The sequence below is a fragment of the Acomys minous genome, assembly GCF_964271855.1.
Source record: "Acomys minous genome assembly, chromosome: 13".
Taxonomy (NCBI): Eukaryota; Metazoa; Chordata; class Mammalia; order Rodentia; family Muridae; genus Acomys; species Acomys minous.
Genome location: NC_140495.1, coordinates 110,432,560 through 110,456,454, shown reverse-complemented (window position 1 = coordinate 110,456,454; position 23,895 = coordinate 110,432,560). Strand labels below are relative to the sequence as shown.

Sequence of the window (23,895 nt, the reverse complement as noted above, 5' to 3'; positions counted from 1 at the left end):
GGCTAAATTTGTTAAATTTTATGGTTGGTGTTGCAAAGAGGAGTCCTAGCTTCTGTGACCCACATAGGCAAGAGCTCTAGCATATGAGCGGCTCTAGGGGAGCCCACAAGGGCTGAGGCTGGGGGGTGGGAGAATGGCAGATTGGCTTCTGTGTCCCTTCAGTTCAAAGCACTCAGCCGGCCACTGTGCCCTACCTTGGGTCCCCAGCAGGATCACAAAGATCGGAAAGGGTGAAGCCACCACAGGACTCAGCCTGGGCCTTGCTGCAGCCTCCCAAGCCTCCTCTGCACAGCTGTCCCAGGGTCAGCATCACAGACAAACCCCAGCCCTCGGAGCCTCGCCTTCCTCACACAGGCCTTTCCGTAACTGCTTCTCTGCATCAAGATGCTTTCTTCACATACCACCCCGCACCAACTCAGGCCACGTTTTCTGGCTTCTGAGCCCCACTCAGGCCAAGCTTTGGTCATCCTCCACCACCATGCACGCACTTCGGCATTTTTGACTGTCCTTGCCCACCGGGGAGCCTCTTGCCTGCATCCCGTGGGCCCTCCCGAGAAGGCAGCTCTTCATGCCTTCAGACACGGGGCATGTCCCCTGGAGCAGGCTTTGGATTCTTTGGTTCCATGATACTCAGCTGACCTCTTTCCTAGTTTAACCCGAGCCCAGCCCAACTTCACTCCCCAGACAATCTCTAGTTTATTTCCTAACCTTGGTTCTCAAATTGAGCCCCAAAGCACCCCACCCACCCCAGAGATCCAACATCCTGGACCCGGCCTGAGGGAAGGGAACATCTCCACAGCAACTACCATACTGAGTCAACCCTTAGGGATCCCCGAGTCCCCTCCCCACCCCCACCATGATGGACAGGATGCCTGTTGCCTGGTACCAGGGGGTCAGAGGAAGCCAAGGCCTCTGGGGCTCAGTATTTTTATCGGCCTAGGAAACGAGAGACACAGAAGCGGAAACCCTGTGGTCAGAGAAAGTGAGCAGCCTTCATCTCAGGGGAACCCCCCGCGGGGCTGGGGGGCCAGCCGCCTGGAGGGACGGGGAGGGCTGTGGGGGCACATCACAGCTCATCTTGTTTTGGTTTCACGTAGCTGGTGTGGAGGGCAAGACCAGTGCTTTAGAGTGAGAAATCTGGGAGCCGTGGGCGGAGGAGACCAGTGCTGTAGAGTGAGAAATCTGGGAGCCGTGGGTGTGGATGCCAGCGCCCGCTCCTCCCACCCCCAGCTCAAGGGCCCTGACTCCAGCGTGGGCTCTTTGCATACCACTTCCGAAATCCCCAGCCTGTGAGAGGAACCGGATGCCTGGGCCGCTCACAGCCCCACTTCTCTTCTCCGAATCACAGCAGCTTCCTCTCAGAACCGCCCCTCCCCTCCCACTGCTCAGCATCGGCCTGGTCTTGGGTCGGGGGCTCTTCCTAACCTCCAGCTGATGTCTCCTCGGGTCTCAGGCCCCCAACCCCACCAGTTCCAGCAGCCTCTCCTTCCTGTGCAGTGCCATCGCCTTTCCGACTGACCACACACCTGCACAATTCTTGCCTGTGCTGTCTCTACTTTAAAACAACAACAAACCCAAACCCCAAGGACTCAGCTGGGTGCAGTGGTGGCGCACGCCTTTAATCCCAGCACTCGGGAGGCAGAAGCAGGTGGATCTCTGTGAGTTCGAAGCCAGCCTGGACTACAAAGTGAGTCTAGGATAGCCAAGGCTACACAGAGAGACCCTGTCTTGAAAAACCAACCCAACCCAAGGACTCAGTTGTGTCTTAAGTGTTGATAGTGGGATGTGGGATGTGCCTACAGTTTCTCCATCTCCAGGCAGCTGCTGGGTTTGAACAGTGGCATGGATGGGTTCCCTAGTCACCTTCCGTTCTCACATCCTCTCCAACGTCTTCTTGGAGAAGTAGATGTTTATGTTAGAAAGCCAAGCCCAGGTTACCCAGAGCTGAAGCCCAGGTTTAGGGTGGGGCAGGCCATCAGTAGATAGCAGGATTGGAGCCCCAGAGATGAGGCTTGGAAGGCAGAGAAGGCGCTGCCCAGGGCCCGGATAGGCTCGGGTGTGGATCTCTAGTTGCCCAAGAACAGACAACCCAGGTTACATAATCTGGCTCTTTCCGGCCTCCTTCTGCTTCTAATTTTAGCAGCTGAAATTCCCTCCCCCACAGGTTCTTCCCCCGTCCCCTGACTCCATCCTCCATCCTCCCAGGTCCTCGTGGTCCCTCGGCCCTGGCTACCCCCAACTCAGATCATTCAGTGACTCAGCAGAGGGAAAGCCCTGGCTGGGGTGGGGGTGAGGATGTGGTTCTGGTTGAGGAAGATGCGGGGGACAGGACGGGACGGTTGTTCCTTTTTTGTCACTTATTCACATCGTCAACTGCAGACTGCAAAGTGTTCAGGACCCCAGCGGGGGAGCCGAGGGGTCTGGGGCATGAACTGGGCCTTCTGAGGGCTGACCTCAGGGGGTTCTAGACTCCACTGAGAGTGCACTGTCTGACTGTGCTGCACGTGTGTGGGAGCTGCGGGTTTCAACAGTTGGGCGGGAAAGGAGATGTCGTGGGTGATGAAAACCATAGCAATGGAAAAACCAGAGAAGCCTGGAGTGAGGTGCAGGACCAAGTCTTATTAGGAAATGGCAGACTCCAGAGCAGTGGCGGCGCCGTCCCCACCCCCGCACCCATTACGTTACCCTGCCCCATATCCTCTACAGCAGCGGCTGCCTTTGTCCGTCCCCATCCATGACTTGACGCTTCCTCCTGCCCGTCCTTGAGGCTACAACCCCTAGGGTCACTTGAGGGCTTCGGCATGGCGGTTCAGGGCCTGAGACAGGGCTGTCACGGCCCCCATCACACGGCCCAGCTCCCAAGTCTCAATCTGGCTTCGGAATCGCTGCAGGAAGCGGTCAGGGTGCCACCGGACCTGCTGGACTCTCAAGTACCTCCTCAGAGCACCTTGTTCCTCCAGAGGGGGGCCCCTGGCCACCAAGGCTGCAGCCATGGCCTCTGGGTCCCCTCCACCAGGGCAGGGCCAGGGCACGTCACCAAAGCGCCAGAGGCTGCCCCTTCCTGCCCCTCGTGGGTGCTCTGCCCTGGGCCCAGGCCTGGGAGGCTCCGGCCCTCTGTCCCCTTGAGCCTGTTGAGCCCTCCTGGCCCGGCTCTCACACAGTTCCTTCTCCTTGGCCCGGGCTCGCTCTCGGAAAAGCCGCTGTTCCTCCTCTTGCTGTCGCCAGCTCTGACTGGAGCCCTCAGCCCTTGCGGGTCTGTAGGATCTCTCTGCCGCCAGCTGCTGCTGCTTCTGCGCATGCTCTCGAGCCAGGCGCTCTGACCAGGCTGAGAAGGACTCGGGCTCCTGCGTATCACGCGAGGCATCATCTATGTGGGAGGTGGAATTAGGCTGGGCTTAGAGTAAGGCCAAGACAGGCAGTGAAATAAAGAGGCCACGTGCAGAGGGCTCGGGGTGGAGCGCCCAGGCCGGGGCTGGTGTGGGGATTGACTCCTCACCTTCAAACCTGCCGAGGACCTCCTGCCACTCATCCTCCAGCTCGCCCTGCAGCTTCTGTCGCCATTCCCGCTCCTTGGAGACGTCGTCATCCTCTTCCTCATCAGCAGAGTACCAGGGGGGTCCCCAGCCCAGAATCTGCCCAGGGGTCTCCCCATCTCTGTTCTTTATCCCCATGGCGGAGGGGCAGCGACTCAGCAACGGCAGGAAGAAATCCGTGTAAGCTAGGGGTAGAGCGGAGAGCAGAGTCAGGGGGCTCCCGCCCTCACAGGGCGCCGTGCTGGACTCCCTGAGTCCTGGGCACCAGGGGTGACCATCCTGCCAGCCACCGTCGTGACATAAGTGCTAAGTGTGTAGTTTAGAATGTTCTGACTTGCTCCAAGTGTTACTATAGCAAGAGGTGTGTTCTGGCCCCGGCTGCCGCCACCTAGGGCAACTCAAATTCTTTGACTGTTTTTGGTTTGAAACTATTATCACTATACACATATTCCTAACTTTATCTCTCACCTGAACTACATAATAAGATTACCACATCAGGAACGGTGGTGCACATCTGTGATTCCAGCACTCAGGAGGCAGGGCAGATGGATCTCTGTGAGCTCAGGGCCAGCCTGGTCTACAGAGCAAGTTCCAGGTCAGTTAGGGTTACAAGCCTGCCCCCTGCCTCAAAAAACCCTAAATAAACAAAGAACAACAGAACGCCGTGTCTGTAGCACTACAAGCATATAAGTTCACTTACTATTCTAGACGATAAAGCTGAGTGAAACAAATGCTTTGGGCAGACTTGCTCAGCCTTACCTGAGGGAGCAACAATGCAAGGAGTGTGAGCCGCTCACATGGCGGCGGCAGCAAGCTCCTGAGTGACTGTCGGCCAGGGGCAGGGAGGGGAGAGACGTGGGTCTGAGGAGCAGGAGAGGAGCAGACACCTTGAGAACCTGTTCTGAACCGTGGTCTCATCAGGCAAGAGATTTTAGGGGAGCCACGTGTGCTGGCGCACGCCTGTAATCCCAGCACTCAGGAGGCAGAGGCAGGCGGATCGCTGTGAGTTCGAGGCCAGCCTGGTCTACAAAGCGAGTCTAGGACGGCCAAGGCTACACAGAGAAACAGTCTTTTAAAAAAAGAGAGAGAGAGAGAGAATTTAGGTGTGGGGAGCCATGCCAAATTCTGCCATGTCAGAAATCCCATGCTTAGACCTTCCAGCTGCTGAGCCTTTGTGTTCCAGGCCACCCTTGGACTATTTACCTTTGAAAGAAGTAGGGAAGTCCCTACTGAGAAACACCTGGAGGGTTAAGGAAACCCTATCAGAGAGCTGCTCAGAAACAGGAAGTTCTTACAGGGAGCTATTCGGGCTACTGTGTTCTTCTTGCCTTGGGAGCTAGGGAGAGAGGGATCAGAACAGATCCTATTGACCTTGCTGTATAAAGTCTTACTCCTCTGACTTGACTGACTGTCCTGACTTGATTCGTTATTTCTTGCATCTCTGCACCCTACTTTCAATCCCCACTCCCTCTTTCAGGTGAACCCTGATTCGAGTTTTCCCGCAGGCCAGGACACATCATTTAGGGGAGCCAAATACCATGCAGCTTGCATCCCCCTTCCCTTAGTGAAGCCCACCACCTGGGACCACCAGCTGCCTCAATCAGGAGCCAGAGGCCGGCAAGTGGACCCATCTTACCCTCTAGAGTAGGAGGAAATGGGACACCCGGCCTCGCTGGTTGCAGGAAGTACGGTTTACTTACCAGAGGATGGCACAGACAGAGGGCCGAGACAATAGGAGGGCCTACACTTGGCTAGCTCTGAAACCACATCAGGGCGAGCGAGGCCGGCTTCCTCAGCGCTGCTGTGATCAGCCGCAAAGCCGCCCAAGCTGCCCCACTTAGCAAGCACCTGCTTCTGGCTCTGTCTTTCAGCTTCTTCCCACCAGGGCTCACGGCAGGTGTGAGTGTGTGAGAGTGTGTGCGGAGTGTGTGACAGTGTGTCACAGGGTACAGTATGTGTGGAGTGTGTGTATGTATGAGTATGTCCAGGCTTGCATGGAAGGTTTAACTCACAGGTGTGTGCATGTGCGCGTGTGTGTGAAGTCATTTTGTACCTATAGCCTAGGCAGTTCAGCCTGTGACTCCCCTACCTCAGGCTCTTGTGTTCTAGGCTTCTGTGGGTCACCACATCCCACTTAAATCAACAGAATACTTGGGGCGCGCACATGACACATGGTTAAGTTTGCCCCAAAGACTGACAGCAGTCAGAGCAAAGACAGAGTTGGTCTTGGTGTTTTCGTTTGAGGCAAAGTCTCATTATGTAGCCCAAGTTGGGTTCAAACTCAGAGCTTTTTCCACTTGGCTTCTTTTAACTCTCCTCGCCCTGGCTGTCAGATGCCTTCAAAGCCTCCAGCCTCCAGCTTTCATGTGTCTGCACAGGGTGGGTGTTCTGAGTCAGAACACGCACAAGCTGCCGGGCTTTACTGTACATGCATGTCGACCTTTTCATGTTGCTAACAGGACAGATTAAAAAATGGTTTTGTGCCAAGCATGGCGGCGTACACCTTTAATCCAGCACTCGGGAGGCAGAGGCAGGTGGATCACTGTGAGTTCGAGGCCAGCCTGGTCTACAAAGTGAGTCCAGGACAGCCAGGGCTACACAGAGAAACCCTGTCTCAAAAAAAAAAAAAAAAGTCTTATCAGGGTAGGCATAGCAGCACAGGCCTTTAATTTCAGCAATGGGGAGGCAGAGGCAGGCAGATCCCTGTGAGTTTGAGGCCAGTTTAATCTACACAGTGAGTTCTTCATATCTTCATTTTCTTCTTGGAAATTTTTTCGTAATCATACGGATATAAAAGTCCTTTTTTATAGAATATTATCTGTTAAAATAGTCTTTTCTTCTCATGCATCCTTTGAAAGTTTTTAATTCTCTACCAAAATTTTCTTCTTGACTTGATTTCAGCTTTAGGAAGATTGGTGCTTGCAGAGGCCAGAGAGTCAGTCGAATTCCCTGGGCTGATGCTACAGCTGCCCAGCACAGGTGCCGGGAGCCGAGCCTGGTCTTCCACAGGAGCGGTGTGCTGTCTTGACCACTTATCTACCGCTCCAGGCCCTAAATGAACTCTCCTTTTCTTTCTTCCATTTATTTGAAGATTTATTTATTTATTATTATGTATACAGTGTTCTGCCTGAATATACACCAGCAGGCCAGAAGAGGACACCAGATCTCATCAGAGATGGTTGTGAGCCTTTACAAATGTGGTTGCTGGGAGTGGAGCTGGGGACCTCTGAAAGAGCAGTCAGTGCTCTTAAAGGCTGAGCCATCCCTCCAGCCCTTTTTTGGGCGTTCGAGACAGGCTTTCTCTTTGTAGCCCTGGCTGTCCTGGAACTCGCTCTGTAGACCAGGGCTGGCTTCGAACTCAGAGAGATCAGCCACCTGAATGCTGGGATTGAAGGTGTGTACTACCACGGCCCGGCTCTAAGTCAACATTTCTTTTCTTTTTTTCCTTTTTTCTTTTTCTTTCTTTCTTTCTTTCTTCCTTTCTTCCTTCCTTCCTTTCTTCCTTCCTTTTTTTTTGTTTTTTGAGACAGGGTTTCTCTGTGTAGCCTTGGCTGTTCTGGACTCGCTTTATAAGCCACACTGGCCTCAAACTCATAGCGATCCACCTGCCTCTGCCTCCCGAGTGCTGGGATTGAAGGCGTGCGCCACCACGCCCGGCTTAAATCAACATTTCTAATGTTCAATAACATCTTCTTTCCTTCCCTCCCTCCCTCTTTCTTTTTTGAGATAGAGTCTTACCATGTAGCCCAGGCTGGCCTAGAACTCAGAGACCCATCTGCCTCTGCTTCCTGAGTGCTAGCATTAAAGGCGTGGCCATCAAGTTTGGCCAACACGCATCTCCATACAGGGAAATATATATGAAAAGGTTTTGTGGAATAAACATTCACTTTCCCTTAATGACTCTCTCCACCTCTAACAGCACAGCGCTTCCAGAGAGGGAGGAGGACCACACAGCCAGAGGAACAGGTTTGGGGCTGGAGACGCAGCACTGTGGTAGAGTGCTTGCTTAGCGCGTGCCAATGCCCTGGGCTGGAGCCTGAGCACCACAGACAACAAAAAACTACCTCCTGCCACCCCCTGGGGCAGCCACACTCTCAGCGGGTCCCCTTTTCTGGCCAGTTATCTGGGTCTATTTGAGGTCAGTCTGGCCTGACCAACTGGGTTTCACCCCATGAGTCAGGAGGTCTCTGCCCTGTGTAGGGCAAACTTCAGTCAGGTCAGCACTGACAACAGGGAGGTCTGCTGCTGTCCTCTGGGCAAGTGTCACATCTCTGGCAGTGCACAGTAGGTTTTATGATCACTGAGTCACCCTGAGTTTCAAAACTGGTCTAAATTCTATCTTTAACTTCTCAAAAAACAAAGCAACAAAACCTAGTTTCCTTCGAAAGGTTTCCACTGCAGACTAGGGACACTGGCCACCGAAGGCACACTGAATTACAACCCTGTGCAAAACTGGATCCTTTCGCCGTCATTTTGGGAAAATCCCAAGATCCCTCCTATCCAGTACTTCGTGGCCTTAGCACAGGGCCCTAACAGGTGCCTCCCTTGAACTCGGCCTTGGCCTTGGGTGACATCCTTGATGGCTCACAAGCTCCCACTGGGCCTCTAGCGCTGCTGCACCAGCACCGTGGGCCTGGCAACTGCACTCCCCCCTCCCCGCCCTCCCCCACACATTCTCTCCCTCACACTTGCAGTCAAGGCTTCAGATAGGGCGTCAGGGGACAATGACCAGCCCTCACATCGGTCCCTGACACGGCAGCAAAAGGACACCAGCACGACCTGGACATGTGTCCCCTTCATCCCGACAGACCTGTCCCACACGCAGCTGCCTAGGTTCAGTCTGCTGTCGCCCCACCACTGCACAGCCTCCCCTCCCCTCCATCTCTTTTCCTCCTCTCTCTCTGGTCCTCCAGGAGAACCAATCATCACTTGCTGTGTCCTTCAGCATCGCTTTAGGGAACAGCTGCATTTGGAATCCAAAATTCCCAATTGCAAGACCAAAACACAACACTTGGCTGTCTCCTGCCTTCTGCTTGAATCAAGACAACCCCTGTCCATGGTCATTTGTCATTCTTGCTTTGTCAGGGTGTTATACTCTGTAATTCTCGCTCTCATCAATTTTTCCCCCCGAGGCAGGGTTTCTCTCTGTAGTCCAGGCTGGCCTGGAACTCACGGAGATCTGCCTGCCTCTGCCTCAAGTGCTGGGATTACAGGTGTGTGCCACCACCACTTGGCAAAACAAACAAACGAACAAACAATCCAAATAGCAATAAAGGCCTGGGACAGACCAGAGTCTCACAGTCACAGGTACTGCATGTCGGCTGCTGCCTAAGGCAGTGGATGCAATGGGAGATTCATGTCCCTGGTGAGGAAGTGAGCACAGCAAGAGGACACGAGGGCCAGGCGACACGTGTGAAGAGACACTTTGGGTAAGGGAGACGAAAAGGAAAAGGTTATTTTTAGTTAAGAAGAAAGTTTGTATGTGTAAACTAAGATTCTCCGAAGGTAAAATGACTGGACCTTTCCAAAATGGAAAAGAAAAGATGAGGGCAAAGCTGACAAGTGCGCTGTGGGGGCGATGCGATGTGAGGGAGTGCCGAGGCTCGCAGCTCACAAAGCTTGAGTTGCCACTGAAACCTGGTGTGAACGCAGCGCGCTGACTCACAGCGAAAGCCCAGCCCTGCTTCACACTGGCGGCTCCTGAGGTGGGGACTCAGCTCAGTGGCAGAGCACTTGGTCCTCAGAGCTGGAAAAGGACCAGAGGCTGGCTCCGACTGACAACGCTGGCTCCGACTGACTAAGATTCTGCATGATGATTATTTTCTGCCAGGTTTGTCGGGCTTTTTGCTTACTTTAAAACGGAGTTTTAATAAAACTAGGATTTTCAGCCAAGGCTACACAGAGAAACCCTGTCTCAGAAACCAAACCAACCAACCAAACAAAAACAAAAGCTAGGATTTTGCTCATAAGTTTTCAGGCCAGGTGAGGTAGCACACATCTTTAATCCCAGTACTTGTGAGGCAGAAGCAAGAGATCTGTTTGTTCTAGGATAGCCTGGTCTATCTAGTGAGTTCCAGAACAGTCAGGACTATGAAGAGAGACCCTCCCTGTCTCTGAAGACAACAACAAGAAAGAAATAATAACAAGTATGAGCACAAAACAAAATCCTACCACCGCCTCCCAGGAGTCTCATCTCCTTTTCCAGAGGACTCAGTCCTTGGCTGCAGCCATGGATGGCACCAAGAGCTTCAGAAATGACTGACTAGCCGGGTGTGGAGGCGCACGGCGGCGATGTTGAGAAAAAAAAGAAAAGAATGACTAAATGGATTTACCTCTCCAGAGTAAACGGTATTTTTCAGACCATGCTCGAGGCAAGACGTAAGGCAGCTGTATTAGAACAACATGCAGGTTAAGGGCTGACACTTTCCCCAGGTGCCGGCTGGAGGCCAGAAGCCTTGGGCCCGCGGCAGCTCCTGGTTTGGAGAGGTCCATCAGGGGTGCTCTTTTGTTTTGGTTTTTGAGACAGGGCTTCTCTGTGTAGCTCTGGTTCTCCTGGACTCGCTTTGTAGGCCGGGCTGGCCTCACACACAGTGCTGGGATTGAAGGCGCGCGCCTCCATGCCTGGGTTAGGAGTGGCCTTAATAAGGTCCCACTGACCCTTACCTCTACTCCACCAGGCCACACCTCCCTGGAATGGCCATAAAAATGTCACAGTGATGTTCCCTCACGACTGCTGGGCCTGCCACACGCACCCTTGACCCCTCCTTCCAGGGCCTGTGCAGCAGGAGGGCCATGCCATGGAAAACTGGGAAACAGACTTTCACACACATGCGCGCTGCTCCCTAGCTCTACCAGGTCCCGGTGGTAAACACAAAGGACACGCATGTCTCCGGTTCTGACTTCCGTGGTCTCTTCAGTCTGTCAGTGGCCCAGCTTTCTTCCCCAGTGTCACCTCTCTGCTGCTTTGCACCCCTCAATCTTCTAGAGAGGTGGAGAGGGCAAATCTAGCACTGATGACCTCACCAGGCTACACTCTAGACTCCGCAGTCTTGGTCCACTTGCTGCCTAGCCCCGCCTCTCAAGGCCACAGCTCACCTCGGGCCCTCCAAGGCCTTCTTCCAGAGCCTGCTGCTGTCAGTGTGTGGTGCTGCTGACACAGATTACAAGCTGCGGCTGGGCACCAGGGCAGTGCAGCTCTGACCCTGACCTCACACTAGCCCATGGACTGGATTATCATAAAACTCTCCCTCCCATCTTTAATCCCAGCCTTCAGGAGGCAGAGGCAGGCAGATCTGAGTTGGAGGCCGGGCTGGTCTACAGAGTGAGTTCCAGGACAGCCAGGGCTACACAGAGAAATCCCATCTCGAAAAAACCAACCAAACATTTAACCTAAAACAACAAGCACTGACTGAAACAGAAAATTGTAGTAGAAGTTTTGGTTTCTTTAAAAACTCAGTTATGTTATGTAAACAGGTTTTTGTTTTAATCCTAAGCGTGGAGTTGCTTTTAGTTTGTCCACAGCTGATACCAGCCTCATGAGGCCCAGGAGAGGGGCGTGGCCTTTGTCAGCTTCAGTTAGTTTAATTTGAAGACTCCAAAAGTGTATAAATACCAGAGCCCAGAGAGAAGACGGAGATGGATGAAGAAAGAAGGCAGCTGCTGGTTCTGCGGGAAGGTTGGATTTCCTGACAACAGTTGCCATTTTCCCAAAGAACCTGAAGACCCTGACCAGCCAGAAGCAGCTAAGGATGTCCATGCCCCCGTCCGTCCCTGCTAACCTTTCTCTCCTGCCTAGGGTTGGGGGGTTGGAAGGGAGGTAGAGGCTTAAGGAACCCCAATAAATAAATAAAATAGAGTTGAAAAGTAATTTACAGAGAACTACCCTCCCTCAGGACAGAGGCCCTCCAGGGTTACCCTCCCTCAGGACAAAGGCCCTCTAGGGTTACCCCTCCCTCAGGACAAAGGCCCTCCAGGGTTACCCAGACGGCCCTGTCAGCTGCTCTCCATTCCTCCTGCAGTGACAGGCCTGCCGCCGTGGGCTCTGTGTCTGGAGGCAGGGCTGTTCTGGCCGAACCCCGAGCAACCCAATCCTGTGCACTGTTTGGGGATCCCTCTCTTCTTCTGGGGGAACAAGGCAAAACCCATCCTCGCACAGCCCGGATCCTCGTGAGTGGCGGAGACCGGCTCTCTCCTTCCTGAGCTCTAATGTTATACTTTTTTGAAACTCTTTAAAAATTAAAAAAAAAAAAAAAAAGATTTGTATGTGTTTGAGTATTTCCCCAACGTTTCTGTATGTTTGCGTGTGGGTAGCTGATGCTCGCAGAGGTCAGAAGAGGGACCAGATGCCCTGGAACTGGGGTTACAGATGGCTGTCGCCCGGTGCGGGGACAGAACCTGGGTGTCCTGCAGGAGTAGCTTCCCTGAGGCACTGTCTCTCAAGCTGTCTCCTTTCTATCCCTCCAGGCACCGAGGGGCCCAACCCATTTCCAGGGTGCACCCCAGCTCTGCTCCCACCATTACTGCCACACCCCAACACCTCATGCTCCCTAGATACACACAGGATTGATTTCCATCCTAACGGTCACTGCTGCACCCTCGGTGAAATCTGAGTTGTCACTGTAGCTCCCTTCCCTCCCTCCAGCCCTGGGGCTTGTCTGAGGGGCCACTTGCTGGTTTGCTCATATTCTACTGTTTTTAGAACCAACCCCTCAGGGGCTGGAGAGATGGCTCAGAGGTTAAGAGCCCTGACTGCTCTTCCAAAGGTCCTGAGTTCAATTCCCAGCAACCACATGGTGGCTCACAAGCATCTATAATGAGATATGGTGCCCTCTTCTGGCCCAAAGGTGTACATGCTGGCAAAACACTGTGTATATATGATAAATAAATCTTTAAAAAAAGAAAAAAGAATCAACTCCTCACCTAAGAAGGCACCATCCTGGGTCTGAGGAGGGCAGCTCTCCCATGTTTGTAGCTTTCCTAATCTGACTTACAAATATTTGCAAGTCTCGGAACTGCATGGTCTGATGTTTGTCATCCCTTCATCCCAGCCAGAAACAAAACAGCTGTCCCTGTCTCACGCAAAGGTCTTAAGCAGCACCCTGGCTGGGACAACCCTAGAGGTTCTTTTCTTTGGGTCTGGGCCCCCTTAGCTTGCAGGAACCCTTTGTTTTTAGTTCTGCTTTGTGTCTTCGGCCCCTGCTTACTCAGCCCGCTGGTAAATCAGTGTCTCCCTGATTTCAGGTCTCAGCTGCAGACAGCGCTGCCACTGAATCAACACTGCCGCCACCTCCCAGCATGCAGGACCTCCTGATGTGGTGTCACAGCCTCCCCTCTCCAGCAACGTTGATAGTCTGTGGTCTCATGACTCTGTGACAAAGCAGCATTTAGCAAGGTCCCCCCTCAGCCTCCATCTTTTGTGAACCTTGTTTGTGCATGGGGGTGTGGGTGCTGTTCCGTGGTGGGCTGCACAGGGCTGGGCTCAAGCAAGGGCGCTGCTGTCTTTGAGCAGGACTAGAAAGAGTTAACTGGTAACCGGCTTGCTGCAGAGGGTGAGGGCCTGGGTTCTAGTCCCCAGCACCCGTATAAAGCCAGATGGAGCAGCGCACACCTGTAACCCCATGCTCCCAGCACAAGACACGAGGTGAAGACAGGAGGAAGCCACACGGACTCACGGCCAGCTACCCAGCTCGACACAGTTAAAAAGAAACACGACACCAACAGCCGACTGTGTCCTCTGACCGCTACACACGGATAGGAAAATAAAGCTGAAGTTTAAAAGATGAAGAACTAAGCTTAATGAGCCCCAGCTGCAGTCTATCTTAGGGTGCCACAACACCGTAGGGAAGTCTCTGGTGAGTGGGCCAAGGCCACCCGGGGTCTGACCCCAAGTAACTCATGACATCTTGGGACTAGAAGAAATAACTTATACTGTAAATGTGTCCTGCAATACAGGAACAAATGCCCACCTAAGCATCCGGACGTGAGCCCACACACCCACACACGTGTCCCACCCTGTAACACCTAAACGGGCAGGCTACGAACTTCCCAGCTGCCCATACAGAGCTGGGTGCTCAGTGCAGACCGCTCTTCTCTACCGTCCACACCCAGCAACACACTCTCCCCTGCAGCCCTTGCCTCTGGTGCTGCCCCAGACCCCTGCAGTGTTGCTTGTGGCTAGGATGGCCTTGAATCGCCCACGTAGCTGAGAGTGGCCCTTGGCTCTCGACCCTCCCACCACAGCCTCCTGGGTGCCGGGATTACAGGCGTGCGCTACCATGCCCGGCTCTGGTAAATTCTTTCCCCACCCATTTCCTGACAGGGCAAGGCTTGTGAAACCTGTGCTGGGGGTCACTGAAGACAAGTGCGGCTGAGGTGACAGATGCGTGGGTGTGCACAAGGCGAGGCTGGAAGGACAAGTGGAACATAAACTGTGCCCAGTCATTATAAAACAAGGCCGCCTCTTGCCTCCACTCTGCAGATCAAGGTGGTGGCGGGTGGACGTCTCCATCCTGCTGAGATAGCGCGGAAGTGCCGCGAGGGTTACAGAAAAACAAAACAAGCTTGGAGCCTCGGCCTGCGTCCCAGCTCCGGGGGATACAAGCAGGAACGCCGCAGGTCACGAGCACCACAGGTCGGGAGCTGCCCCAGGCTATACAAACGGCCTCTGTCTTGACTAAAAATAGAAAAAGGATGGGTGGAAGATGACGCTCAGTACTTTGTCTGGCATGTGTGTGGCCTTGGGTTAAAGTCCCTGGAGCGTGGGAAAAAGCAAAGCTAAAACAAGCTGGCTCACACTTGTAACCCTCAACTTAGGCAGGAGACCAGCTGCTGGATCAGCAGACAGAGGCAGATACAGCCTGGTCTACATACCGAGTTCCAGAACAGCCAAGGCTACAGAGAGACCCTGTCTTAAAAAAAAAAAACTGAAACAATCAACCACCAAACCCCATCAGAACAACAAGACAACCTTAAACTCCAAACCCAAACACCAGAGTGATGGTTTAGTTCACTCCCCCAACAAGGCAAAACAGAGAAAACCACAGTGTGTGTCAGTGTTCTGTGCACAGGAGGGCCGCTGTGTGACACGTGCTTTGCTGATGGGTCCCTCAGATTGCTGAGACTGCTTTCTCAGGATGTTCTTTAAAAAGTCACTAAGGGCCGTGGGGGTGTGGGGTGGGGTGGGGGTGGGGGTGCATGCCTTTAATCACAGCTCTGGGAGGCAGAGGCAGGTGGATCACTGTGAGTTCGAGGCCAGCCTAGTTACAAAGTGAGTCCAGGACAGCCAAGGCTACACAGAGAGACACTGTCTGGAAAAACCAGAAAAGGAAACAAACAAACAAAAAGTCACCAAAAGGCTAAAATGTGGGGCCTCTTTGTCACTTCTGAGAACGTCAGCCTCCCTGTGAGGGAATGGAGAGACTCCTGCAGGCGATTCAGTGGCTCAGTGAGCTCAGCCAAGGCCATTTCCTACTGGCTCTCCGCGATTTGAGATGGACACTCTGGGGGCTAGAGCGCCACCTGCTGGCAGGCGACAGGGGAACCCCCTGAGAGGAGGCCAGGGTGTGTGAGCACAAGTAGGGGGGAGGGTTTTCCTCTTTGGGGCACTGCAAAGTCTCGACTGTGACAAGTTCCTGAACCACCTACAAGCGTTTAACAGAATTCAGTGCAGCGATGGAGGTGCTTGCTGCACCGGAACCACAGAAACACAGCACACTTACCACCAAGTAGCAAAACTGCAGCCAGTCTGAGCCTGTGCACATCACAACCTCCATGTCAGAGGCCTGCGCGAGCAGCCGCCCCAGGCCTGCGCTTGAGGAGGCTGCCAGGGAGCTGCCTCTTACACTGTAGCAAGCCGCTGAACTACAGGCAGGGCGTCTTGTGAAAGCCGACCAGGAACACTTCAAGTGCTCAAACAACCTTGGGTAGACTGGTCTCTGGTCACTTAGGCCAGCTCTAAGCACTTAAAGTAAACAGTTCTCTGGGCCAGCCATAAATCCTACACACCGTGACCCTGAGCTAAAGGACATTTAACTGCGCTTCAGTCAACAGCTTGCTTGCTGCAGATGTCTAGGGCTGCCTTTCGGTACACGTCAAAATTGCATCTTTTGCCCTTAAAAACTCAAATTTGAGGATGAGGTGCTTCTGGTTTGTTGGTCTGCTTGAACAGTCCTGCTGGTGGTAAATAAAGATTTATTCACAGGACTTATTCAGGCATCTGGGGAGGTTTCCTCTTCAGGTACCCCAAAATAACATCAGCCAGCTGCAGCCTGCATTTGACAAACTTCGCCCCCCCCCTCGTTTTTTTTTTAAAGATGTATTTATTTGTATACAGTGCTCTGCCTGCATGTACACCTATAGGCCAGAAGAGGGCATCAGATCACATTATAGATGGCTGTGAGCCACCATGTGGTTGCTGGGAATTGAACTCAGGACCTCTGGAAGAGCAGTTGGTGCTCTTAACCACTGAGCCATCTTTCCAGCCCCAAACTTCCCCTTTTAAAGCTTCAACAAACCGGGGGCTGGAGAGATGGCTCAGTGGTTAAGAGCACTGCCTGCTCTTCCAAAGGACCCAGGTTCAATTCCCAGCAACCACATGGCAGCTCACAACTGTCTGTAACTCCAAGATCTGACACCCTCACACCAATGCACATAATTAAAATTTGAATAAAATATTAAAAAAAAAAAGCTTCAACAAACCTATGTGACCTCATCTCACTTGTGTTAACCAGAACAAAAGGATTGTTACTTATTTATTTTGACTGAGGAGAAGCCAAGTTGGAGATGAGAAAGGAGGAAGCACGGCTGGCGATGTTCATGGCCTCCTGTGTTCAGAAGGGATCTAAGCTCAGAGGGATAAAACTAGTCACCTCAGCCTCTGTGTAGGTTAGATTTGCTTCCTTTGTTTTTTGTTTGTTTGTTTGTTTGTTTGTTTGTTTTTTGAGACTCTTAGGCCATCTCGCCCAGACTGGCCTTTAAGTGACCCTCTTGCTGGTGAGTGCTGGGGTCACAGGAATGCACTGTGACTTCCCTGTCTCTCTAGGTGGCTAGCTTGTTTCTGGGCTGGTTATTTGCAAGTAGCACAAACTGGAGATGAGGAGGAGGCTGTTTGACCCAGAAGCAGTTAAGGCTGATCTGAGCTGTTCTGCTGCTTTTACTCTGACATAGCTCTGGCTGGCCTGGAGCTCAGAGAGAGGCCTCACTGCCTCTGCCTCAGAGGGCCGTTAAGGCGACACCACCTGCTTAAGGTCAGATTTTTGTTACAGAATTTCTGTTTTTCAGAAGTATGTGTCAAGGAACACGAACCTGTTTATAACAAAACCACAGACCTCCAGCGTAACACCATACAAAGTTTCACATTCTCTGACCACTGACAGCATGGATACTTTGTAAGACCTTTTTGTGGCATGTTACAAAGGTTGCTATTGTTTTAATCCTGCACAGAGAGACTCGGGGGTAGAGTGGGGGGGCAAACTTCTCAGAGCTGGAATCTGACCCCAAGCTACAGGCAAATGGCCCACAAAGAAACAAAGTAATCAGTCCCTAATCCCAAAATAGACGAAATGCAAAGAAAAGGTTGCTAGCCGTGCCTGCAATCTCAGCGTTTGGGATGCTGAGGCTAGTCTGAGATACACCGCAAAAGACTGGTCAAAAATCCAAAACCAACCACACCACACTAAACCACACACACACACACACACACGCACACACACACGCACACGCCTTAGTTGTTGGGGCTATGTTGGGATAAGCGTATCTCTTACTGTAGTTTGAGACAAGGTCCTTATGTAGTCCTGCAGCTCACTGTGCAGACTCAGGCTGGCCTCGAACTCACAGAGATCCTCCTGCCTCTGCGTGCTGGGGGACAAAGTCCTGAGCCACCCACCACCACCCTAGGTCTTTATTCCCCAGCCACTAACTGGCGGCTCAGATCTCATCAGCCTCTCAGGACCAGGTCCCACGGAACCACTCACCATCAGGGCCCTGGCGGGCAGCAGCGTGCAGCGCCGTGTCGCCACGGCGGTCCTGGTGGGCAGGGTCAGCCCCGAGGCGCAGCAGCAGGCACAGGGCGGGGGCATCGTGGCGGGCGCAGGCCCTGTGGAGAGGTGGGGGCTGGCCGGCGTCCACATCGAGGCCGGGATGTCGCTGCAGGAGAGCCTGGGCCCGCACCAGCCGCCCTGCCGACAGGTACCGCCGGAAGCGTCGCTCTCGGCGCTGGCGGCGGGAAGCGGAGGCCATGGAACTCTGGGGCTGAGGAAGAAGTGGGAAACGGCAGCGGTGAGGACCGAACTCCCGCTCCATCTCGGGCATGCCTCCCCGTTCTCCCTTTACCTCCCATCACCCATGTCCAGCAAGCGGGGCGACCTGTTCTAAACTCACCCCTTTACCAGATGACAGGCTTGGGGGGTGGGGTGGGGTGGGGGGACGGAGCTGGGGGCCGGGGTCACAGACTCGATTTTTGATGTAATTTTTTTTGGGAAGAGAACGCTATATAATTGTTTTAAGGCTCCAGAGCCCAATGGGGGAGGGGAGAGAGTGGGGGGTGGTTAAAAAAGTTAATTCTCAACTTTGGAGGGAGGAAAGAGAAAAAACATCAAGAAAGGCCAGATGGGGGAAATTTTCATCAGCCCAAAATCTGAGCTTAGAAAAAGTCACAAATCCAAAGGATGGTCTAGAAATTGAATATAATGTACCCGACAGACAGACGTGGAGGCTTCTTCCTCTGGGGCCTCGGGGGAGGGGTTACTCATCAGCCCTGCTCCCCGCCCCCCAAGGACCCTCAGAGCCGTAGTTCGAGGCCTGGGTTAGAGACGCTCCGGGCAGGGAGGCGGCGCTCCGGGGCTGGAGGAAATGACGCATGCGCGCGCCAAAGTTTCGGGCGGAAATGAGCTGTGAGGCCCATCCCGGAAATCGTTCCGCCCCCACAGGGTGACGCGGGATTAGGCCTCCGGAGGGGAAACAAGACAACTTGCGACACAGGGTCCTCTTGAAACCGGAAGACAGGACTGGAGGTTACGAAGGCCAAGCTAGGGCTGGGAGACAGGAGGGCTCTTTTGAGGTTTATCTCGGACTCCTAACTAGGAGGAGAGAAGGTGTATTTTAATAACGATAGGAAAAAATGAAAAGAGAAAAAGAGGAAAGAGAAAAACTACAGTGAAACAAAAATTCAATCCCAGCACTCGGGAGGCAGAGGCAGGCATCTCTTAGTTCGAGGCCAGCTGGGTCTACAGAGCGAGTTCCAGGACAGCCAGGGCTGCACAGAGGAACCATCTCGAAACAATAAATAAATAAATAAATAAATCACAACGAGTCCAAGTATATGGGTAGATCCAAAAAGAAAGACACATGGGAAGACACTTAAGAAGGCAAACGTAGGACAGAGCAGGAGAGACGTGTGCAGACGCTCGGATTTGGGGATTATGTTTAAAAAGAAGATGGAGACTGAAAAGACAGGGGGAGGGGCAGAGGGAGGCGTGGAGCGCTGGGCGCGCAAGCGAAACCCGGGGTACTGTTCTCCGAGCACATCCTTACCTTCCCACAACATCCTCACCGTCTTTGCGCCCCCTCTGAGACCACAAATCAAGACCTCCCACCCAAACACTCTACCCTCCTCTTCCCCCAGCTCCATCCCTGCAGACCCCGGTGGCACAGAGCCGCCCTGCACCTGCTGCAGTTCGTCCGCATGGGGCCTGGTCTCTGCTGCCCTCGGGCGGCCGTTTCGGGTACTACCTCAGTGAGGTTCGAGAGGAGGACCAGTCATCTGCGTGAGGCCGAGACACCCACCCGCGCAGGAGACTGAGTGAAAACGGGAGCACTAAGACCCAGTGGGAGTGGAGGACTGCAGCAACGGGCCGGAGGAGTAGGCGCTGGAGGGTGGGAGCCGTCTGGTACCTTGGTCGCCTTCAAAACAGCATCCTCTCTAGTGACAAAAATGGCCAGCCAGTCCCAGGGCATCCAGCAGCTCCTCCAAGCTGAGAAGCGGGCAGCGGAGAAGGTGGCTGATGCCAGGAAGAGTGAGCCTCCCCTTTCCTCTCAGGAATCTCAAGGAGGGATTGGGGTGGTGGATAGCGGACGTCTCAGTCTTTGGGAAAACCCAAGGCTAATGGAGACAGAGGTGGGGATGACGGACGGCATATTAGGGTAGGAGAAGTGGGTGGGTTTTAGAGTCTAGCACTTGGCTGGTTGGCAGGAGGCGGAATAGCTTTCTGGAGGGCACCACCTGTCCCCGCTAACACACCTGGTTGTGTGTGGGGGTGTGTAGCCACAGTGTCCTTCTGCCTCCAGGGAAGGCCCGGCGACTGAAGCAGGCGAAGGAGGAGGCTCAAATGGAGGTGGAGCAATACCGCAGGGAGCGAGAGCAGGAGTTCCAGAGCAAGCAGCAAGCGGTGAGTTGGGGGGGGGGCAGGGACGGTCCCACCCGGGTGCAAATCGGTGGGTGCCTCTTGTAAGATGTAGCTAGGTGACTCAACAAGGAACTAGGGTGTCTGAGAGCTAAGGGGGCCCTGCCGAGGACCACACATGGGTAAACCTTTGACAGGATCTGTAAGGTATGGGGGGCTTTAAAGGGGACATGCAACTTGTGGGGGCAGCCTTCACAGTCTGTGTGGGGTGTGGCAACACTGATGGTGGGGGACAGAGTTCAATGGTCACTGAGGTGAGATGGGACTTTTACAGTCCTTTCTTTTGGGGGAGGGGAGGTTGCAAGTCAAGTCTTAGAAGCAGGGATTGCTCTGACGTGTGGGTATCTAAATGTTTTTGAGGGGTGCGGACAGTTTTGAGAAGGCTTTCCAGGCCTAATTCAGGATCCTTCCTTCTACATGCTGGGACCTTTCTCTGTGTCTGCTTTTCTCTTTCTATCCTCCACCCTCTCCCCCGTCCCCAGGCCATGGGCTCTCAGGGGAACCTGTCTGCTGAGGTGGAGCAGGCCACGAGGCGTCAGGTGCAGGGCATGCAGAGCTCCCAGCAGAGAAACCGGGAGCGTGTCCTGGCTCAGCTGCTTGGCATGGTCTGTGACGTCAGGCCCCAGGTCCACCCCAACTACCGGATCACTGTCTAGGACCTCGCTGCTTAGGGACACGTCCTAGAGTGTGACTCCTTCTGCCAGCTCCTTCCATAGAGAAATCCAACTCACAGTCACGTGTGTAGCATGCACACAGCCTGAGCTCAATCCACAGTACCATCCTCTTCTAATCTCTCCGCGTAATACCTTTTTCCTGGGGGAGGGGGGGGAGGGGAGGCTTCTAGGAGACACGATCCAATATTCTCCCTCGAGGTGAGACCTACAGATAGCCTATTCAAACCCGAATATCTGTGTTCTGTGACGCCCACTGGAACTGTGCTGATCCTCATCAGAGAGGGCAGATCTCTGTCCCTCTCCGCCCCTGCTTCCTGCTGGCTGCACACGTGGGGCAAGCTGTTTAACCTAGAGGCCTGAGTGCCCTCATCTCTCTAATCGGGACGATGATGATGATGCTCAGATGGCAAGGGGGCTGCTGTGAATCATCCTGTAAGAACTTAGCACAGTTCCAGATGGGGAGTAGTTGTGATTCATTTGCTAAGGGGCAAGCCCGTGTTGTGACCACCCCCTGCCTGCCTGCCGGAATCCTAATGTTTCCTGACATCCGTGGCACTCCAGCTCTTCCCACGTCACTGTGACTCTGGTAATCCTCTAGAGGATGTGTTTCTCCTGCTCCCCCTGGCACATCCCTACCCCTGAACAGTTGGAATGACAAGGCCACTTAGCCCCTCTCTCAGAGTCCCAAGTATAAACTGAACCTCTTAGCATCTGTTTCTCGGGTGCGGGTCTTTCTCTTTGTTGGCTTCTCCCCTTCCTCTGTTTTCCCAAAGCTCGCTGCTTCTGAGAGCCAAAGTGATGCTGCGACATCCACTGCATGGGGCCCTTTCTGTGCCCTCAGCACCTTGCTTCCCCGTGTAACGGCAGTGTCAATAAACTATGGATGGACGGGTCAGTCGCGACGGAAGCAGTGTCCTCTTGCCTTGCCGTTTCGCATGTTGGTTCACTGTCCTCAGAGTTCTGCGTTTACACCCTCTCCAAAGCACTGCCAAGGGCTGTCCCGGGAGCTTCTCAGAGAAACAGAAGCACTGGTGCTGTTCCACACGCCAGCCTCTCTTACAGTTACCATATGCAGCCCTCCATTTCCAGGAATGGCATTTAGAGCAAGCACTCTGATCTTCCCTTGTTTTACTCTGCTTGTTAGCACCTGAGGGGAGAGGGGGGGGGAGGGAGGGAGGGAGGGAGAGAGAGAGAGAGAGACTGACTATATATCTTACTCTGTACCCCTGACTGTCCTGGAGTTTGCTATGGAGACCAGGCTAGTTTTGAACTCACAGAGACCCACATGCCTCTGCCTGTTGAGTGCTGGAATTACAGACGTGCACCATCACACCTGGCTTGACAGTATATGTTTAGGCGATAGCTCTATTTATATGTCTCATGATAAGGTTGTTGAGACCCCAGAGCCTAGGATAGCACTTGGCACATGACTGGCAGGGGGCGAATACTGCCGGATAAAGTGATGCTCGGGGTGGGGAACTGCCGGTGCGTGACCCCATTGTTCATCAGTTTTCTCCACTATGGAAGGCAAGCTTGCTCCACCCACAACTTGAATGAGGTAACCTACAGTCTTTTCTTATATGACCTTTCTGAAGTAAGACATTTAAAAAAGTCTATGCCAGATAGGGCACTCAGGAAAGACCGAGGAAACTTCTCTACCCAAGTCCAGCCTGGCAGACCCAGGGGCTCACTGGAGTTACTGTTGGTAGCATGGGCGATAGGTTATTTACAGGAGCAAGGGAGACTGGCGCAGCTCCTTACCCCCTCCACCACCGGAGTCCTCTGTGTGACTTGTACGCAGACCCACCAAGGAGACTCCTGTCACCAGCAGCTGTTTACTGGCTGAAGGGAGAAGGGCTCTGTGTCCTGGGGCTGAATTCACGAGCCTTCTCCACTCTCCTCAGGAGGGAATGCTTCAATTCAGAGGAAATGGCTGTACAAAACCAGCCAGGTTTCTGGAGAGGGCACACAGACTTGATGGGAAATTGGGATGCTTACATCCTGGGGTCACCTGCTAGCTGTACTGCTGTGGCCTCTTGTGTCTTGTTTTATTTCTCTATTTGCTTATGCAGGAATAGTGGAGCAGGGCGTGGTGCCTGATGCCGTTAATCCCAGCACTTGAAGGCTGAGGTGGGACAATTGAGTTTGAGGCCACTCTAGGCTATAGAACAGGCTCCAACTCGCTAACAAGGAAAGGCAGTAGTGGCAAGACAGGTGAGGGGGGCTCGCCTTGCTCTGGGCCCCCGGGGCCAGGTTTCAAGCATTGTGACCATCGCTATTAATGCCAATGAGTTCTGTAAGTTTTCAGTAAGTGCTCCTCTGATGTCCACTTTCCTGTCAATAAGCAGACACCAGGAGGGGAGGGCAGTCTGACTCTACTGACCCCGTTGGACAACTCCTTCCTGCGCTGGCTTCCTTATGTGGGACTGTCAGGTCAAACAGCCAGCCAGGCTGGCCATTTTCAGTCGGCCATAAATGCTTTGAGAAAAACACACAGTGATGACAGCTAATTGTGGCAGTTGACACAACTGACGAAGTGACAGCAGTGTGGTGGAGCCTCCCATGGTCCTGTAGCAGGAGGGTGTGTTATACTGGTGCAAACACAAGCCTTCATTTGCAGGAGCTTGCTGGGGTTGGTGCAAGCACCCTTCGCCGGCTGTAAAGCGCAAAGTTTTGCTCGCCCCGTGGGTCAGCTGGGAAAAACCTTACTGCGCTGCCCTCCTCAGAGCTGCGACGTTTGGTCCTACAAAAGGCTTCTTCTGGGAGGTCTTCTCTGGCCGTTTAGGGTGAGCGGGTAACAAACGGAAGAAAGAAAAGTGGCTGAGGAGCTGCCGCCTAGGTCACCAAGAGTGTTTTCCTCACAACTGTCTTCAAAGCCAAAGGCCCAGAGGCCTCACTCTCTGCAGCTGCACGCTGAGGAGCCCCCCCACCTCCTCCTCCTGGGCTCACACAAACGCGGTGAGGTCCCGGCTAGTCCTGGCGAGCCTTCCTGAGAATGCGAACACCAGAGGGTGCCACCGGGTAACAGCTGTCAAGTGCCGAGGACGCTAGAGGCTACCCAGCCCCCGGCCTAGTGAGCGTAGGCAGGCGCTGAGCAGGACACAGGAGCTGCTTGGTAGCAACGATGCCTTCCTGGTGTTGGGTGTGCTTAACAGGGAATGGCCGTGCTGCTCGTGTTTCCGCAGCGAGGCAGCCGGGGCATCGCTCCTGATGTATGCAGCATCTCAGAGAAGGGAGTACCACATGGGGGGGGGTATATATCCAGGCTGAACAGTAAGAGCTGTTGCAGGA

The 23,895-nt window shown here is 53.6% G+C and overlaps 2 protein-coding genes across 4 annotated transcripts; one reads left to right on the top strand and one right to left on the bottom strand.

The window, feature by feature from the left end:
- Positions 1-2,599: 2,599 nt before the first annotated feature.
- On the bottom strand, positions 2,600-19,242 carry NFKBIL1 (NFKB inhibitor like 1). 3 transcript variants are annotated; one of them, XM_084753777.1, is made up of 5 exons: positions 19,062-19,188; positions 18,224-18,607; positions 17,504-17,780; positions 3,497-3,718; positions 2,600-3,367 (listed from the first exon to the last, which is right to left on the bottom strand). In XM_084753777.1, exons 2-5 carry the CDS (start codon positions 18,278-18,280, stop codon positions 2,784-2,786), a joined length of 1,140 nt encoding a protein of 379 aa, XP_084609903.1. In that variant the 5' UTR covers positions 18,281-18,607; positions 19,062-19,188; the 3' UTR covers positions 2,600-2,783. The 3 variants fall into 3 exon arrangements, with proteins under 3 accessions (XP_084609903.1, XP_084609904.1, XP_084609905.1); XM_084753778.1 differs by lacking the exons at positions 18,224-18,607; positions 19,062-19,188 and adding an exon at positions 19,195-19,242; XM_084753779.1 differs by lacking the exon at positions 18,224-18,607 and having other exon boundaries at positions 19,062-19,181.
- Positions 19,243-19,323: 81 nt separating this feature from the next.
- Positions 19,324-21,499, top strand: ATP6V1G2 (ATPase H+ transporting V1 subunit G2). The gene is made up of 3 exons (XM_084753794.1): positions 19,324-19,543; positions 19,815-19,915; positions 20,413-21,499. Exons 1-3 carry the CDS (start codon positions 19,462-19,464, stop codon positions 20,584-20,586), a joined length of 357 nt encoding a protein of 118 aa, XP_084609920.1. The 5' UTR covers positions 19,324-19,461; the 3' UTR covers positions 20,587-21,499.
- The last annotated feature ends 2,396 nt before the right edge of the window (positions 21,500-23,895 follow it).

Coding starts and splice junctions, on each gene's coding strand:
- NFKBIL1 (XM_084753777.1), bottom strand. CDS start 18,280: ATGAGTAACCCCTCCCCCGAGGCCCCAGAGGAAGAAGCCTCCACGTCT. Junction 3,719..17,503: donor TGCCCGCCAGGGCCCTGATG/GTGAGTGGTTCC, acceptor CTCTACCCCTAG/CTTACACGGATTTCTTCCTG. Junction 3,368..3,496: donor GGTCCTCGGCAGGTTTGAAG/GTGAGGAGTCAA, acceptor CCTCCCACATAG/ATGATGCCTCGCGTGATACG.
- ATP6V1G2 (XM_084753794.1), top strand. CDS start 19,462: ATGGCCAGCCAGTCCCAGGGCATCCAGCAGCTCCTCCAAGCTGAGAAG. Junction 19,544..19,814: donor GGTGGCTGATGCCAGGAAGA/GTGAGCCTCCCC, acceptor TTCTGCCTCCAG/GGAAGGCCCGGCGACTGAAG. Junction 19,916..20,412: donor TCCAGAGCAAGCAGCAAGCG/GTGAGTTGGGGG, acceptor CCCCGTCCCCAG/GCCATGGGCTCTCAGGGGAA.